The 19687-nt window shown below is 37.4% G+C and overlaps 1 protein-coding gene across 4 annotated transcripts in view; it reads left to right on the plus strand.

Moving 5' to 3' along the window:
• Positions 1-354: 354 nt before the first annotated feature.
• The window catches only part of SUCO (SUN domain containing ossification factor), a 102577-nt gene continuing 83244 nt past the window's right edge, over positions 355-19687 (plus strand). For 3 of the 4 annotated variants that reach the window (XM_036918465.2, XM_036918467.2, XM_036918470.2), the window contains exon 1: positions 356-708. In XM_036918465.2, coding sequence (XP_036774360.2) covers positions 647-708 — 62 coding nt within the window. In that variant the 5' untranslated portion in view covers positions 356-646. Of the gene's footprint in view, positions 709-19687 lie in introns of all 4 variants that reach the window. The other variant, XR_008999344.1, reaches the window with a different exon arrangement.

A 19687-nucleotide genomic window follows, 5' to 3' on the forward strand; every position in this document is an offset into this window, starting at 1 on the left:
CGCGCCCGGGCGAAGGGCCGGGCCGCGCGAGGACCGGGGCTGAGGGTCACGGGGTTCTCTCCGACTTCCTGATTGGGCGGGGCTTGCAGCGGGAGGGGCGCGGCGACGCTGGCCCTCGCGCTTTGAGGCTGCCTGTGGCCGGCTCCTCCGCCCGGACGACTAGGGGGCGTGTCCGCGCGGAGGCTGGTGGGGTGCGAGCGCCGCGGGACGTGGGTGACGCGTCCCCTTCCAGCTCAGCGGAGTGTGAGGTGTCGCGGCCCCGCCGGCGATTGGCTGTTGAGCGGCGAGTAAGCAGCGGCCGTTGGTCGCCGGCAGCACGGAGCGAGAGCCGGGGCGGGCGGGGGGGACATGGGGCGGCAGTGGCTGCAGCGGCGGCTGGAGGAGGTGGGCGCGGGCGAGCCGGCGGCTGCGGCAGCAGCGGCGGTCCCCGGGCCTCTGCCGTGAAGCGCCCTCGTCGGCGCCGCTGTGGGCCCCGTGGGGAGGGAGCCCAGCCCGCGAGCCGCGGAGGAGTCGCTCCCCCAGCGCCAGGGCCCTGCGAACTCTCGGTCCCATCCTCGCGCTCCTGCTCCGGTTCCTCCATCTTGGCCTCGGCGGTAGCGGCTGCCGGGAGGATGTGCCGCCTTCTGGCAGGGGGAAGGAGGAGAAGATGAAGAAGTACCGGCGGGCCCTGGCCCTGGTCTCCTGCCTCTCTCTGTGCTCCCTCGTCTGGTGAGTAACCGCGGCAGCACGGGAGCCTCCCGTGACCGGGGAAGGGAGCAGCGGGTCACACCCCCAAATCCTCCTGGCTTTTAGGTCTCCAAGGCCCCTAAGAAGAAGCGACAAACCGATTACTTCGCGGCTCTCCCAAGGCTGGCCTGGCAACACTCGGTGCTGAGATTTTCATGGTGTGTTTTGGAATTTTCTGAGACCGAGTGGCAGAGGAAGGAACCTGGGTGGAAAGGAGCACCTGAGTGCTTCATGCTCCGTTACTCTGCCTCTTGGAGCCCATGGGGTCTTCGGGTGGTGTCCAGCTAGCCAACGCTCTTGAGTTTACTACCAGCTCCCTGCCTTCCCAGCATGGTGAGGGCATGCAGGTCGGATGGGGTATGGTCCGGACGTGCGAGTTTAAAAGCGTGTTGTCCGGAGGGTGATAGTAACGTGCAAGTTAGTTTTGGCTGTTTCTCGCACAGTCTCTGGCCTCGAGTGCACTTGGGGCTGCTCTTGGAAACTTTGGGGTGCGTTATGAGGCGCCCTTGCAGGGGTAGATGATGGGAAGCTGCTGGTTTAGTAGAGAGAGCGCCTTCGGTGTAGCGTGTAAGGTGGTTTCTGGTGTGTGGCTTGGGTAGTGTTCCTAGTAATGGGAGGATTCAGCCCCGTATTTTGAAGGCGGGAAGAGTGCTTTGTCTCTAAGGTTTATGGAGTTTGTTATTCCCAGGCACATTTGAGCATTTTTGAGGAGAAGAGAGTTTGTCAAAGGTCTCTTATTGTACTTGGAAAAGCCATTCTTTACTCCCAGAGAATTTCTTCAGAGGTGCTTTTTCAGTTAAAGTGATTTGCTGTTCATTTTATTAAAATATAGATAAACTAAGTTTCTTGTTTAGCTTATTTCTGCAAAACACCAACAAAATTTTCATTTTTGTGGATGCCTAATGGGTTCCAAAGATACTGAAGTTGTCGAGTTGTTGCTCACATGAAGAATACATAAATAAGAGGAAAAGAAAGTACTTGCCTGGCTGAGGAATTTGATTGGAAGGTTGTTAGTTTTAGAGAACAAGAAATTTGGCCTCTTGCCTATCATCCCAAACCCTTTTAATATGACTAAAGTCATTCCCGCCTTCTACTTTTTAGTATCATGTTGAGTACCAAGAAGTGCATGTAGGAGGTGAGTCCACTCACCCCATTTTAAATTTAAATTTGTGGGTGAAATACCGAAACCTTGTATAATATCCACCTCTTTCTGGGGGCTGCTTAGTTATTTGTAGATTACATATCTTTCCTCCTCCTCCTTCATCTTGCCCGTCTTTAGACCATTTTATGCTTCATCAGCACTTCCCGAAATGGCTGATAGGGCAAAAAAGTTACACAGTTTATTCAAGTTTAAAATGCATCACTATTTCTGATTTTCTTTTTTAATATACTGATATTTAACATTATGTAAATTTTAAGGTGCACAAATGTTGATTTGATACATTTATATATGGTTATGTTTAGCAATAGCATCTCACTTTGTTATATTATAATTATGTCACATAATTCTTTTCTGTGGTGGAAATAATTAGATAATTATATAATATCGTATTTCTTTATTCACTCTACTGTACATTTGATCTTGAAGCTCTAGCTTGTAGCCTTGTTGCATGTTTCTTACCCTTAAACTTTTTTTGTTTTTAACTTTTCAAAATTTAATTGAATGCTGGAGATGAAATCAGGCATTACAATGTGGGTGTTAAAATCATTTGTGGATTTGAATTAACCATGTGTGGATAAAATGAAGGTTCCTGTGGCCCTGATTGTCACCTGGCCCTGGTTGGCTAGCTCACTACACACACGTGTGAGCAATGCGCTGTTACTGACTTTATATAAAGAGCCATGCCCAGTGCTCTGGGCAACATGGTGGCATGGCTGCAAGGCTGCAGGAGAGCAGAGCAGAGGCTGGAGTGGTGGCAGTGCCGAGGACAGAGACTGAAAAGGCTGTGTGGGTAGAGAGACCAGAGGATGGCTGTGTGGGCCAAGAGACCCAGAGGCAGAGACCGGCTTGCTGCATTCAGACTTGCTCTGAGTGAACAGGATTTTAGTGATTGACCTGCCACCGTGGAAATAAAGTTGGGTATAACCCTTTCACCCCAAGAACGTTCTACTGTCATTCCTTTGGTCACACTGAATCCATAGTGAACTTGCCCAGGACTGAAACCCATTGGCAAGACACATGCTTCTGCTACTTTGTGTTAATTTCTGGCTTTCTTTTGTTTAAGCTAACCTCACTATGGTTTCTCAACTTTATTCACTGGCAGTAGTGAGGAGATCATGGCCTGTGAGAGAAAAAAAAATCATTCAGCCTAGTATTGAAAATAATAGTCATAAAGTTCTGTGAACTTTGTTGACTCCCCTGGTGAAAAATGGATGTTGAGAATTTAAGAGTGAAAAGTCTAAGAAACTTTAACAAACAATTGGTTTAGTGTTTTTTTGTGAATCGCTTGGACTGCCAAATGTAGGGGCATTTTAATGATTTTTTCGCTGAAGTCATTAAAAAGCATTAAAATAGGATATTTAGGCTTGAGACTCTTTTGGCTTATGATGAAATTGGGAAAGACTAGGGTGTGAGGTGGTGATTGATGAAGGGTATGTTTTGTCTTTTGAGACTCTTCTACTTTGTGAAATTGAAATACTGAAATTCTGGTAGTGACTAAGCTGGAGGTCTAACTCTTTCTATTATCTGGTCCCCATGTTGTGTCCCAACATCTGCAGATATGGATACTTAGAGCCATTGTAAGGTTATACAGAAGGTTTGCAGAAGCCCCTCAAGTCTTAGTAGCCATTTTTGTCTTGTCTGTCATTCATAAATTATCTCGAAATTAGGTGATCCATTTCTTTTTTAAGCTGTACCATTTTGTAAATTTATGAGTGCTATATGTTTATACTATAATACCCTCATTCTAAGGTTCTCCCCACTCATCCTACCAGTTATTGAATTTTGTTATTGCCTTATTTATGCTCTAACATTTGAAGATAGATCTTGGTTATGTCTCCTGTCTCCTTTTGTCTTTCCAACCTGAAGTCCTAACCTTAGGTTACTTTCACAGAAAACCCATCCTATCCATCTTATTCATTCTTGTTGGTATTTTACTTTTGCATGCTTTATGTGATTCCTTAGAAAGTAGTTCAGAGTATTCTAGGCATAAATGTAATACAGCTGCAGCACAAGAGTAATAATGATAGCTAATATTGTCAGCTGTGTTAAGCCTGTGGTGTGTACACATTTTAGCACCTTTAATCTTTATGAAATCCTCTGTGAGATATGTAAAATGTTAGCCTCATTTTGCATTTTATAGTTAAGGGAGAAGTTAAGTAATTTGGCTAAGGTTAAGCAGCTGTTAAGTTTTGGAGCTTGGATTTGAAGCTAGGCAACCTGCCTCATAGCAGAGGAGCCTGACTGCTATGATCCTTTGACTGTGGGTCACAAGATCTTTATTCTAGATATGCCTGCATCACTTACTGGATATATCCTTGGATAAAGAAATATAATTTCTTTGAACCTTAATTCTTATATCCTAAAAGTGGGAAAACTCATTCATTCGTATCTCACAGTGTTGTTAGGAAGATGAAGTAAGATAATACATAAGACAGATCTTTGTAAATCAGGGTATATCATCTATATATTTCATCATAAAATTACTCAAAAGATTTTTCTCATACTTAAACTATGTACCAGATATTGTTATGGGCATTGAAAACCTAACAATAAGGTCACTAACTAATCCTGCTTTCAGCAGTGAAAATCCCACAGCTCAGGATCTCCTGTATTGGTTTCCTATTGCTGCGCTAACAAGTTACCAAAAATTTAGTGGCTTAAAACAGCACAAATTTATTATCTTATAGCTCTGGGGGTCAGAAGTACAAAGTAAGTCTTAACTGAGCTGAAGTCAAGGCTCTTCCTTTTTTTTTTTTAATAGAAGTATAGTTAATAATATCTTTTTCAGGTGAAAAACAGTGATTCAGTGATTCAGAATTTATATACATTACAAAATGCTCACCATGATAAGTGTAGTTACCATCTGTCACCATACAAAGTTACTACAGTATTATTGATTATATTCCCTATGTTTACCTTTCATCCTGTGACTCATGTACTTTATAATTGAAAGTTTTGTTCCTTTCTGAAACCACCAGTTTCTTCTCTATATTTATGGGTCTGTTTCTGGGTTTTAGTTTGTTCATTTGTTTTGTTTTTTAGATTCCAGATGTAAGTGAAGTCATAATGGTGTTTGTTTTTCTTTGACTTACTTGACTTAGCATATTTTCTGGGTCTCTTCCTGTTGTAATAGATGGCAATATTTCTTTGCTATGGCTGAGTAATATTTCTTTGTGTATATGTACTACATCTTTACCCATTCATCTGTTGATGGGCACTTGTTGTTTTCATATCTTAGCTATTGGAAATGATGCTGTAATTATCATAGAGGTGCATATATCTTTTCAAAGTAGTATTTTTGTTTTCTTTGGGTAAATACCCAGAAGTAGAATTACTAGATTATATGGTATTTCTATTTTTAGTGTTTGGGGGACCCTCCATACTGTTTTCCATAGTGGCTGCACTAGTTTAACTTTTCCATTAACAGTGCACAAGTGTTCCCTCTTTTTTTTCACATCCTTGCCAACATGTGTTATTCCTTGTCTTTTTGATACTTGCCATTCTGAATGGTGAGGTGACATCTCATTGTGGGTTTGATTTGCATTTCCCTGATGATTTGTGATGTTGAGCATCTTTTCATGTGTCTGTGGCCATCCGTATGTCTTCTTTGGACAATGTCTACTCAGGTCCTTCTGCCCATTTTTTAATTGGATTATTTTGTTGAGTAGAAAAAGCTTTTTACATATTTTAGTTAGACCCTTACTGGATATGTCACTTGCAAATATCTTCTCCCATTCAATAGGTTGCCTTTTATTTTGTTGATGGTTTCATTAACTGTGCAGAAGCTTTTTATTTTTCTGTAGTCCCACTTGTTTATTTTTGTTCTTGTTTCTCTTGCCTGCAAAGATATATCCAGAAAAAAATTGCTAATGTTGATGTTTAAGATTTTACTGCCTTTATTTTCTTCCAGGAGTTTTATGGCTTTAGGTCTTACATTTTGGTCTTTAATCCATTCTGGGTTTATTTTTGTGTATAGCATAAGAAAGTGGTCCAATTTAATTCTTTTGTGTGTGGCTGTCCAGCTTAGTGAAGAGACTGCCCTTTCCCCATTGTGTATTCTTGCTTCCTTTGTTGTAGATTAAATGACTAGGTAAACATGAGTTTATTTCCGTTCCGTTGATCTATGTGTCTGTATTTGTGCCAGTACCATACTGTTTTGATTAATATAGCTTTGTAGTTTAGTTTGAAATCAGAGCACCTGGTTCTTTCTTGAGGCTCTGAGGGGAAGAACTTGTTGACTTTTTCAGCTCTGAGGGGCTGCCTGCATTTTGTGGCTCCTTCCTTGCATGATTCCAACCTCTTGCTTTAGACTTCAAGTCTACTAATGACTCTGATTCTCCTCCTGTCTCCTTTTATTTACAAGGATTCTTGTGATTATGTTGGGCCCATCTAGACAATCCAGGATTATCTCCCCATCTCAAAATCCTTAATTTAGTCCATCTGCAATGACCTTTATACCATGTATGGGAACACATTGAGGGATTAGGATTTGGTCATCTCTGGGTAGCTACTATGCGGCTTAATATATCTCCCGCTTAGGTCCTGGCAAACTGGGATTATTGTTCATCACCTTGAAGAGAAAAAAACTTGATCTGGGCCTTAAGCAGTGGATTTTCAAAATTTTTTGAGTGTGTCCACCAATTAGTTAAACTTTGTGCATGTACCTTTAATATGCGCTTACTTTTAACTTATATGTGCCAACATATTAGTATAAAGATGCTAGTATATATGCATATATGTAATAAATTACACAAATTACATGTTTAAGAAAATAAGCAATCTAATATTTTCATTTAACAGTACCTTTTTGCTCTCATTAAAAAAGTAATAATTTGTGGTGTGAGCTGTGTGATTGACTGACTAGATTCTTTTACATCAAAATGTAGATGAAGAATGGTTTGTTCTGGTTAGGAGTCTTAGACCTGTTATTTTCTTGCTGGCTTTGTGCTTGCATCATTATCTTTGCAGTCTTTGTAGGAATTTTTTCAAAGCTGCTTGTCCATGTTGTGACAGTTTAGGCAAAGCTAAATAACAATTCATAAGTCTACTTAATAGGGCTCACATAAACTACAGTGCATCACAATGTGCTGGAAGTAAACCCCATGGTTTGTGGAACTTCCCCTCTTTGCTGAGCTTCCAACTGTATAGTCCTTGCAATCATTGATGAGTGACCAGCTGACCTTCAGAACAAGTATGAATCCTTAGATTATTCTTAGTAAAGTTTAATTAATTTTTTAAAAAGTGGACTTTATTTTTTAGAACAACTTTACATTTGCAGCAGAGTTGAGCAGAAGATACAGAGATTTCCAATATACTCTCTACCTCCACACATGACGTCTTCTCCATTATCCACATCTCTCAGCAGAGTGGTTTAATTAATTTTTTTAAGAGTAAAAAACCTATTTTCTTCCGTGTACCTAGAGGATTATCTTGGAGAAGCTCGTATTTTGAGCTAATGAGAACAGTCTGACATTTAAACAGTTCTCAAACATATATACACCAAGGGAAGAATTTGTAATCTAGATATGATTCTATCACTAGCTGTACATCCTTGGACAAGTTATTTCTACGAGCCTCAGTTCTCACCGTAAAATGTTATGCAGGATGGGTAGTTAAAGATGGGAGAATTTTGTTTCCAGCAGAGGGAAGATTCCTGTTGGCTTACCTAGAGTATATGTGGGGAGAGATGAGAAAAGGCTAGAGCCAGGTTTTGAAGGGAATTGATTATTGTGCAGATGAACTTTGTTTTTAACTTGAGAGGATGAGCTAGTGAAATAGTTTAAATTGGAGAACAGGAGAGTGAGGCCAGATTGATCTTTTAATTAGATCAGTGTGGGGCTAGAGTGGATTGGAAGGAACAGACTTGAGGCAGGAACCTTGAAGTGGCAGTCACTAGGAGTCACAACTAGGAGAGACTCCATAGATTTGTAAATTAGGGTGGTCTGGTTTTTTTGGCCTTTCGGCTTTAGCAGTAATTTTTCTGTGAGTGACACCATTTTCTTTGACTTCAGAGGTTTATTTCTTTGTTTGTGGTTTTATTTCTGTACCCTTTATTTTGCCTTTTTTCTGATGAGTTTTCTGGTTTCTTGCTCATTTGTTAATATGCATAAGTGAGCAGAAAAATAAACTCAAAAAAATATAAGCAGTTTTTTCATTTTTAAGGTAGTGATTAGAAAAATCCCAACTCTTTATTTGGAGAAATTTTTTTGTAGAAATAAATTTTGGAGAAATAAAGAATTCCTTGTTTTGTTTCTATAACTTTTTTAAGACTGTAAATCTACTTTTCTGAATAAAATAATAAATATTCAAAATAAATAAAATAATCCCTTTTCTCCAAATCATTTGATGACTTTCTTTTTTTAAAATATTCTTCCTTGTCCTGGGGATGTAATGTTCATAGATACATAACTGTAGATCATAATACTGTATTTCATATTTGAAAGTTGCTCAAAGAGTAGATTTTAAAAGTTCTCATCATAAGAAAAAAATTGTTAACTGTGTGGTGAGCAATGCTAACTAGACTTTTGTGGTGATCATATCGAAATATATACAAATACTGAATTATTATGTCGTATACCTGAAACTAATAGAATATTATGTGTCAATTATATCTTAATTAAAAAAATAGTCCTGCGGAACTATGTGAAAACCTTTGGGAAGAAAAGTTTGTTTTCCCTTTGGGATATACAATCCAGAGAAAGGTCTCTTACTTAAAAGAGGTGTTGGGTTGTTAACAGTGTCACATCTCTTCAGACAAGTTGGAATGAAGGCAGATTGCCAAAATAGGAGAAGGTCTGTGAAAGAAACCGTGATGGGAAGGGATGACGTCTCCATGTAAAACTTGAAAGCTTGTGTCCAATAAAAAATGGCAAATTATTTATTTATAATGTCCTGTGAATTATTTTTAGAAGAGCTGGATGTGTTTCATAACAACCTATTTAGATTATTAAATATTTGAGGCTATATTGGAATGGATGCAGGTAGTAAAGTTTGGCAGAAAATGGAAAAAACAAGATTCCAGCAACTAATGTGCCTATAGGCATTGGTTATTTCATTTTCATTTATTCATGAATTTCTAAATTGTGAAATTCTCAAGTCTGAATAGAGAAATGAGTCAATATGTAGAGCTAACATTTTAGTGTTGGTAGTGAAAAGAGAGAAATTTATAAAAGTGTAAGTGCTTTATTATTCTCACAAGCCTTCAGGTAGAAGCATTTATATGTATATATGAAGTACTTCTGTTTAGTAGTTTAGACATAACTAGAAAGAAACAAAATACTCGATTTGAAACATACATGTTGCAGATGTACTTTAGTGCCAGTTTTATGTTATCTGCTTTGTTTTTCGAGGCCATATTTTAAAGTAGTTTCACAAATTAAATTATACATGTCACAAGGAAATGGGAAATTACTTTTGCGTATTTACTGTGTGAGAATGTTAATCTAGTGGGATAAACTTGTTTCAAAGTGCAGATTTTTTTGAAAGAAGGTATAATTTTATTTTAGATCTTTGTTTTTTTAATGACGCTCTAGTTAAATCATTTTATATTTTACATAAATGTAACACCTAGCTTTACTAGAAAGTGTTTTATAGCAGTGAAGTGGCTCATAGGTACTAAGCTAATTTTGCATTTCATGTTATAGAGAATTTGTAATCTAACAGGAGAAAATATGTGAAGTGCTTAAAACAGTGCCTTGCCCTAATAAATACTACTGTATAAGTTATTATTATTTATTTACTCTGGGTACTTTGGTAGAGGTAGGATGGCTGAGATGTCAGAATTCAGAAATAGGGTCCCATAAATTTGTTCAAAATATTATTTGGTTACCAATAATGTATTTGGTGTGGTGGGGGATACTGAAGAAGCAGGAGATGAGTTCTGTCCCTAAGAGTGTACAAGCTGATTGTCAATACGTAGGTCCTAGTGTAGTGGAAAGGGCATAAAACTATGTCAGAGCTTGGCTGTAATCCTTCCTTTGCATTATTAATGGTGAATATTGGGCACTTATTTATATTCTAAGTGCTCTGTATGCAGCAACTCATTTTATCTTTATTATGACTCTTTGAGATAGATGCCTGTTTTAAAGATGAAGAGAGGGAGGCACGAAGAAGTAAATCAGCTGGCCAAGTTGTCACAGCTAGTAAGCAACAAGCCAGAACCCAAACAGGTTGAGCCTGAGCCTGTGTTCTTAACCACTGCTCTGTGCCAGCCATTTCTTTACCTTTTCTTTGTGTGTCATTTTTCTTTTCTAAAAATGGGACTCAGCAAAGAGTGGGCATTGAAATTATTTATGAAGCTTTTCAAAAAATACATGTGCCAAGGACTCTTACCTTGAAGATTCTATCTCAGTAATTTGGAGGATATTCTTTTGTGCATTCCTGTCATTAGTGCCAGATTAGATGAATTCTGAGGTTTTTCTTTTTTCTTTTTGTACTTTTAACATTCTAAGATCTGATTTGAACATTAGTAAACAACACAAAAAGGCTGAATTGTTTAGTAGGTGCTTCAAAAAGGGAAAAATTAGGACTGGCGTTGTCAGGAAGACTTAAGTTCAAGCATAATGATGTGTACTTTGTAAACATTGCTTCTGTGGAAGACGGGGGCTTCGTGAACTGAAATGAGATGTACTAGTGCTTGTAATATGAATAATGGCTTTTCCCTACTTTGTGTGTGTGTGTATGTCTATCTGTAGTGGGCAGATAGTACTTAATTGTGAAGTAAAAAGTTATGAATAAAAGAGATAATGCATTTGGTATGGTTGGGAAGGATACTGTCCATTCAGGACAGTGAAAGCTTTATCTTGGAGATCGTAGTATGTTTTGCGAGCAAAGTGAAGGAATTAGGAAATAACAGCCAGCAAGAGAAGTAGTGTTTTGAGAATGTTATTTTGACATCACTGTGCTAGGTGTGTCAGAGGAGAGAGAGATTTGGAGGGGTGAATACTAAATAAAAAGTAATTGGAGTAATTGAGGTTTGTCATAACAAGGACTTGTCAGTAGAAGTGAAGAGGGTGCACTGAGCAGAGATTTTGAGGAAGTAAATGATCTGGCTTGGGGATAGAGTGGCAAGGTGGCAGGGCAGTACAGTAGAAATAGCACTGGGCTAGGAGTCAGAAGAACTGGGTTTTAGTTTGCCTCTTCAACAACCCTCTTTCTGTCATCCATCTTAAGGTCAAGAGATAGGCCCTAGGGCCATTCTGTGCAGGATTCTGGTGGACAAAACAAAGTAGCTGCTTTCTTGGAGTCTTCTGTGGTTGAGAGAATACATTCTATGGTCTAAAATTATGAACCTGTGAAATAAATTTGAAAGAAAAAAACAGTTTTAACTTGAGCTGCTAGAAGAATTGGAGGTGCTCAAAAAGAAATGACGGCATCGCAAAAGGTTTGAAAGAAGGAGCTGTTAATTGAGGTGAGTGAAATAACCAAGTGGAGACATTCTACAGGCACTTAAAATGGCAGTCTTCAGTGCAGCTGAGCTTTGGGCTGGAATTGTTTTCATGGAGGGGGACCATCTTTGAAACAGAACAGTTGACTGAACAGAACGTGGAGCCTCTGCAGATACGTAGAATAAAAAAAGGTGCCAAACAAAGGAAAGCTCTTAAAGGAAGGAGGAAACTGGTTGAAGACAGATGGAAAGAGGTTTAAGGAGGTCATTTGACTGGTCAGCAATATAAAACATCTCAGGTAAGGCTGCAGAGCTTGAAAACTGAGAAAAGGGCCTTGTTTTCCAAAGAGGGAAGTGATTGATGAGCTTTTGGTAGTGGAAATAGAAGGTACTTAGAGAGCTGGTAGGTGGAACATCTCACATATTTGGTAGCAAGAGACAGAAGAGGCTAGAATAGCCTCATACTTAAAGCCTTCATTCTATACAATGCCACTAGATCTGCCTTACTAGCATAACTTTGATTATGTCAGTGCCTTGCTAAAACATATTTAAAAGGTTTCCTTTTGCCCGAAAGGTAAAAATTTAAACCTTCAAGTTAAAGCCTGCTTTTGTAGCTTTATTTTCCACTGTTCCTTAGATAGGTTTTCTTTTGTAGCACAGCTAACCTGTTAGCCTGCTAGTAATTTATTTGGGGACTATCTTTGTAGTTTCAAATTGAAAATTAAGGTAGCAAAGGTATTGTGACTTGAGTTTCATAGGGTAAATATGCCTTATGTAATTTCTTAAAATACACCATTATTAAGTAAGTTTAGTGTAAAATTATTTCCAGCAGCTTTGAGGACAGTTGGTATTGGCTGAATTTCTAATGGTATGTTAAAATTTAAAAACAAAGCATATCAGGTTGTTTAATTACTGTTTCCCCATGTTGGACCCATGAAATTACAGCCCAGTTTAGTGAAACAGTCCTCCAGTATACTGAGATGTGGAATATTTAAGCTAAGAGAATCCAAGATTAATCCTACATCAGAGTGAAAATTAAAGATCAGGACTTTTGAAATTCAAAGGTTTGATTACAAGCAAATACTTTAACGTAAGAGTTTTCTTCAGCTAAGCTGTGCAGTTCCATGTGAATTGACAGGGCTGCTGAGGCAGCCGAGTAGAACACAAATCAGGAGGAGAAAGGGGTGCTCTTTCAGCAGTTGGATCTAGCAGAAGAGAAGCAACCTCAAAGGGCCCCCAGGCTGATAAAAGATGAATAATACCTGTCTTTTAAATAGATTGTGATTGAAATAAAGAGCACCAGATGTGCTTATTAAGTAAGTAAGGGCACTGGAGACCCAGTCATCTTTTGGTCTTGTTTTATTACCAATTTTTGACCAAAGTGGCTTCTATGTAATTCACCCATTCTCCACAAGTCTTTCAGTACTTCATAGAACTTCTGTTAATTTTTTCGAATTTTTAGCCAGTAATGTTCAAAAGACTGTAATTTTCACTTTTACCTAAAAGGTAAGTGGTATTTTCCCATCTCTATGTTTCACGTAGGTATCTTTTCTGAAATGCCTTTTTTGGTATGTGGGCCGGGCATTACTTTAACCACACTACCCTGATTTAAAAATGGCTGGCACTGTGTTTCTGAGCTGGGAATTAGATTTGTACTTACGTTTAAGAAGCAATTTTTCTTTGCCTAGTTCAGTTCTTTCTTTTACCTTGAAGTCTCTGATTCCTGGGCTCTCCCTTTTTTAAAAGCTGTTCCAGTCCATAGTCAAGGGAAGAACTCAGTAGATCCCTGTGCTGAGAACAGGGGCATGAGTTTTCTGCCCTAGAGGTGCTTAATGTTGTGTGAGAAACAGACATACAAAATTAATTTCAGCTCAGAGTTGTAAGTGCTCAGACAGAGATGTGCTGAAGGGCTGTATGGAATTCAGAGGAGGACCACCAGACCCCAGCTTGTGGGAATCAGAAGTTTTCTAGTCCCTAACTGGTTTCTGTCCCCAGAAAAAAGAAGAATAATAAGAATTTAGCCAGGTTTTGGATGGTGCGGACTCAAAGCAGGGGCAGAACATTCTTGGAAGAGGGAACAGCATGAGGCACCATGGTATGTATACACAAAAGAACTACAAGTAGTTCTCTGGAGCTGAAGCTTAGAGTGGGAGGCAAGGAGTGGCAGGAAGTATGAAGCTGAAGACTTCGGCAATAAAAGAATTTCAGAGGTCTTTAAATACCGTGCAGGGATGCTTGAATTTTGTCATATAGAGTCTAAATAAGGTATTAAGCAGGGCAATGGCAGTCTGATAATTTACCGTTAGGTTTTTGGCAGTGGTGTGAAGGATTGATTTGCAGAGGTGATAGGAATTAGGGAGCTCTGTTAGGAGGTTGCTCTAGGTTTGAGCTAAGGCAGTCATAAAAGGGATGGGGAAATGGATTACAGAAATTTGATGAACTGGAGATGGGGGAGGGAGGGTAAAGGATGTTTTTAGGTTTCTAACTTGAGGACTGGGTGGACAGCAGCACCACATACCGAGATCAAGAATATAGGAAGAGGACATCTGGAAGAGGAAGATAGTGCGTGCAGGTTTGGTTTAGTTGATTTGGGAACATGAAGGAAGAGGGACTCAACTTAAAATGAACTTATTTCATTCTTAACATTAATATAGGGTGTCATTGAAAGGCTTTAAGGAGTGGACCAGTTGGGAAAGGGTAATAAAGGCCAAATGTTTTGTGTAGTCATCAGGTGAAAACCATGAGAATAGATGAACTATCCCAGTATATGCTGTTGAGTGCAAAGGGAAGACAGAACAGAACCCTGGAAGCACAGAATTTAAGTAGTGAGCAGAAGCACCTTATCAAAGGAGACTCAGAAGAGTCAGGTGAGAAGCAGAAGTGTGTAATGTGAAAAGCCAAGTAGAGAGGCTTTCAAGTGGAAACAGTAGTCAAAGGTGCCACATGCAGCAGAGAAATACAAAAAGGTAAATTCTGCCACAACTGTACCAATTTTGGTGATAAAGTGAGGGCAAAAATTAGAATTCAGCAGGCTGAGGATGAAGTTGAAGTTAAGAATACTTGTATATACTACTCTGGAATTTAATAAGTGTGAAAGGAAATAGAAAAGACAATAATAACTAATAATAACAGCTAACATTTGAGTGCATATTTTATGCCAGGCTAAGCATAGCATGTGCATTATTTCATTTTCCTCATAAGAATTGTTTTATAGCATTGATTTTGAGGCACAAAGGTTTTGTGATTTGTAACAACATAACAACTAATAAACGGGACACCTGAGATTAGCACTTGGGTCTCTTGACTCTGAAGTCCTTGACCTCACCACTGCACTGCAAAGCTTCATATTTATCACTTGTAGCCACTATTTAAATAATGAGGATAAACATTACTCCTCCTTTATGATAGTTCTGATATTTTTGTTGTGCTGTAACTAGTTTTGACTAATGTCAATTCTCAAGTGAATGGATCAGTGCTATTTTCTCAGTTTTCATTTAATCTGTAGACCAGAGAATATTAAATGTGAAATATAGCAATACTGAAAGATCTTAGGCTTGGAGAGACAGAGATAGATGGAGGTTAGCAGTTACACATTGAGTGACTTTGGGCAAGTTAACTTCTGAGCTTTAGTTTCTTTATTTGTAAAAATTAGATGAGTACTTTTAAGGTCTTGACAAATTAAAAAGACAAAAACACGACTATTTTTTCTTTTTGAGATAGCACATGCTTAGAATTAGATCCATCATAAACAGTTGATGCCACATTCTTCATGGGGCCCCTTGTTTGCTTCATTCTACATCATTACTTTTTTATCTTCTATCTTTAGTTTACTCCTATTCACCCCCATTTTAGGCATTTACTTGAGAGTATATTTGATGTGTTCTTCTGGTCAACCTTCATGTATTTATTTAGATGTGTGTTTTTTCCAAAGTAATACCGTTTTATTTATGTGTTTTACAAATTTACATAAATGATATAATACTATTAATTTCATTCTTTTTCCTTTTTTCCATATAACACTTTATTTTTAGTTTCTAAAAGCATCATTAAAATGAATTCTAAGTAGTTAATGATGTAGCAGGTGCCTTCAGGAAGGCCTGATGTCACTCATGCATCCATTCAAAGGGTATTTATTGAGCAGTTTGTGTGCAGGCTGCTTCTAAAGAGCAACTTCATTGAAGAAAGCATTTAGGAGTATTCTGTTCCAGTTGCCTGTCTTTTTGTTTTTCCAGTACTACAGTCTAATTAGAATGGTTTTATAATAAATTTAATTATCTGTCAGGGTTAAACACATGCCTCTGCTTTTTTTGTTAATTTAGTTATTCTTGGATCACTTTTTCCAATATCATATTTAGAACAATGGGATCCTTCAGGTATTTTGATAGATGGTGTATTTGGACGATGAGTTACTTGGGGAAGAATTGCTGCCTTTACATTGCTGTCATTAGCATTCCATTCATGAATTTACTAGATCTTATGTATCTCTTCAAGGTATAATCATTATCAGAGAAGATTTTTCTCTATAAATGGTTGTGTATTATTTTTCTTAGGTTAATTTCTAAGTTATTTTATGATTTTTGTTATAGCTAATAGTTTATTTTCTATTTGGTTGTTGCTGGGGAGGAAAATACTCTTGTTACCTATATTTTTAAGTTGAGATAATTTGCATACAGTCAAATGCATATATGTTTACTATATAGTTATTGGATCAGTGTGACAAATGCATACATTTGTGTAACCCATACCACCAAGATAGAGAACATTTCCAACTCCGCAGAATGTTCTCTCATGTCCCTTTCTAGAGAATCTCCCAGAGCCACAAGTAATTTGATTTCTGTCACCAGGGGTTAGTTTTGCTCATTCTGGAACTTCATCCAAGTGGATTTATATAGTACTTATTCTTATGTCTGGCTTCTTCGACTTAGTGTAATGTTTCTAAGATTTATCCATGTTTTATTCATCAGTAATTCGTTCCTTTGTATTGTGAGTAGTAGTACATTGTCTGAATATACTACTGTGGTTTGTGTTCCTGTTGTTGGACATCTGGGCTGCTTCCAGTTTTTGGCTATTAGGAATAAAAGCTACTGGGGATATTTTTGTACAAGGCTTTTTGTGGACATAGTTTTCATTTCTCTTGAGAAGTACCTGAAAGTGGAACTGCAAGTGCTGGGACAGATAGAGGTCGTCCACTTTGGTATGTTATACCCTGAGAAAGACACTCTGTCACTTGTGAAGGGTTATGGCCAGGAATACGCCACCTGAATCTGGTGGTGATGAAACATCACAGACCCCGAATAAGGACCATATTATTTAAAAATAAAAAGACTCTGTCCTTCAAAAATGTAATTGCCACATAAGATAAAGGCCAAGGCTATTCCAGGTTAAAGTAGTCTGAAGGCACATGACAAATGTAGGACATGATGTTAGACTCAGGTCTGTACTTGGGGTGGTGGTGGTGACTGGGGATGCTCTAAGGACGTTACTGGGTTAATTGTCAAAACTGCAGTATGGTCCATAGATTAAAGTATTGTGTTAATGTAATATGTACCGAAGTTGGTAAATGTACCATGGTTACATAAGAGGATAAACTTATTCTGTGGAAATACATGCTAAGGTATTTAGACATAAATTACACTGAGGAGGAGGAGAGATGGCAAGTGAGCATGCTGTGAACAAATTGCAATTCATGGGACAAATGGGACAAAATCTGAAAAATAGGTTGATATGGGTGAAGAGTTTGTGATTGTTCTTTGTACTATGCTGGCAGGTCTGAAAGTTTGACATTATTTCCAGATAAAAAATGAAAAAAAAGAACCTGGATTGGATTTTCTACCTTTTTCTCTATGAGAGGTACTAATTAATCCATTCAAATTTTTCTAGTTATCATTAGTTTATTACAACTTTTGTATACTTTGTGCCAATTTTGCTATTTTCCTGGAAAACATCTATGTCTTCTAAGTTTTCAATATATTGATATATATAGTTTGTAATATTTTATAATTTAAAAACTCTCTGTGTTATTTCATAGAACATTCATTTCAAGCTTAAACATTCATTTCAAGCATTTTGTTACTTTGCATCACCAACTCTCCTTGACTGGTTTTGCCAGGAGTTCTGTCTTTTTAATATTTTCTTCTGAGAAACAGCTTTTGGTTTTCTTATTTCTCTTTGCTTTTCTTGTTCTGTATTCAGTGACTTCTATCCTAATTTTCCTTCCTTTTTTCTTTGGATTTACCCTGTGTCCTTTCTTTTTCAGTTAAAAGATTAGCTCTTTTGTTTTCAGTGTTCATGTCCAGATTTGTTCAACAGTACAGTTTCCTGCTGTCTTATCTTCATCCCACCAATTTTGACCTGTAGTCTTCTGCTGTAACAGTTGATGTTTCTTACTGTTTTCTCTTTAACTGAAGGATGACTATGCTGTATAATTTTTGTTGCCAGTCTTAGGATGTTGTCAGCTATCTTTTTCTTCAAATTTTGTTGCAGTGTGGTTAGAGAGTGTATTAGATCTTGAGTCCTTGGAATTTGAGTCTGGAAACTAGTATGTGGTCAATATTGGGGAAATATTCCATCTGTGCTTGAAATGAATGTTTAATTTGTTATAAAGTTCTGTATTTTTGATCAAGTTTGTTTTTCTTAAATATATCAATCTCAAATTTTCTTATTTTGTCCACCTATTATTATTTTGTGAGAGATAATTTAAAATGGGCAACTATAAGTTTTGATTATTCTATTTGTACCTGTAGCTTTGTCAGTGGTTATTTTATGTATCTTGAAATTATATTGTTAGGTGCTTGTGTATTTATAATCATTTTATCTTTTTACTAATAGATAGTAAATCTCCTTCTTAGTGACATGATATTTTTCAATTAAATTCAATTTTGTCTAATTAAAACTGCTCTTTTTTCATATTTTCTCAGGATATCTTTAATCAAACTCTTAATGAGTTGAAAATTATGCCTAATATTTCCTAATAAGACTGTGTATTTAGCATAATGTCTGGGTAGTGTTTACTTAGTTTCTTCAGTATAGCTCAGAAGGAAACAGCATTAACCCATTTGAAAGTTTGACAGTCCCCAGTTTAGTTTTGTTCCCTACCCTTCAGTTATTGGGCTTGGCTCATTTGCATATTAGCATGTTCTTTATTGAACATTAATGTGTCCTGGAATTGATTACTGCACTATTTTCCTAGACTTACTTGATAAGATTATAAAAGTAACTGTTAAAGATAGTTAGTTCAGTATTTCTGTGCTAGGCAGTAGACAAGGCTATCATTCTAAGCCATTAATAACATTAAAAAAACGGTGTTTCCTGGATCACTTACACATTGAAGAATGCTTTCTCCCTTAATGAAGTCTTTCTTGACACTTCAAGGCTTAATTCAGTTGCTATATCCTCTAGAAAAATTTTCCTGAGTCTTGACTTTTCTCTTTGGTAAGAACCTCTTTTACTCTAACACTTAACCTTAATTATTATTTTTTGAAACACATAGTTGTAACACACCCTTTAAAACAGCGGGATGTCTAGCAAAATTAGATTGTAGGTTGCATTACAAGGAAAATTTCAGTCACTCCAATTTCAAGTTGAAAAATATCCTTAAAGAAGAAAACTACAGAGAATATAATTTCTAAAATCAAAGTATCAGGTTTAAGAAAAGATTAAAGCCCCTAATGTATACATTTCAGAACTAAGCACTCATTTCATTTAGTATCATTTAGATGTAGACATTCATTCCTTCTGTACCTGTAGTATTCTTTTTTTAAAGTTTAATAACCATTAAGATCATATTTGGGAGAAGTTTTATGGAAATTATAGGGAAATAAATACTTGTCATTAAAATAGGAAATACATATGCAGTCTCTATTAAACTACATTAAATATATTTGTTAAGGACTAAACAAAAGATGAAATGATAATCATATAAATAAATTAAAATGGCATTCTCAACAATTCTTAATATTTCTATTGCTGCTAGGCTGTGTGCAGTTTGTAATTTATGTAGATACTTTCTGTCCATTTTACAGATTTCCAATCTGACAGCTATACCCAAGCAGAGTATTATAATAATACATATAGAAAGTAAGTACAACTTGAATTATTTTTTTCTATTTTAAAAATTGACAGAATTCCAAAACTTTTTCTTATGGGAATTTAAAAACATATAAAAAAATAGAGTGAATAGTATAACCCCCATGAACTCATTGCCTAGCTTCAATAAATATCAACCTTTTGTCATTCTTGTTTTATTTCTCTCTGCTCCACTTTTTAGACAGCTTTACTGGGGGCATAGACATACTTAAATTGTATATTTTGATACCTTTTGTCATATACATATATGAAACCATCATCACAAGCAAGATAGGGAACACATACAATTACCCTCAGAAATTTTCTCATGCCCCATTGCAAGCCCTTTT

Source organism: Manis pentadactyla, chromosome 9 (genome assembly GCF_030020395.1).
Source record: "Manis pentadactyla isolate mManPen7 chromosome 9, mManPen7.hap1, whole genome shotgun sequence".
In the NCBI taxonomy this organism is placed as follows: domain Eukaryota; kingdom Metazoa; phylum Chordata; class Mammalia; order Pholidota; family Manidae; genus Manis; species Manis pentadactyla.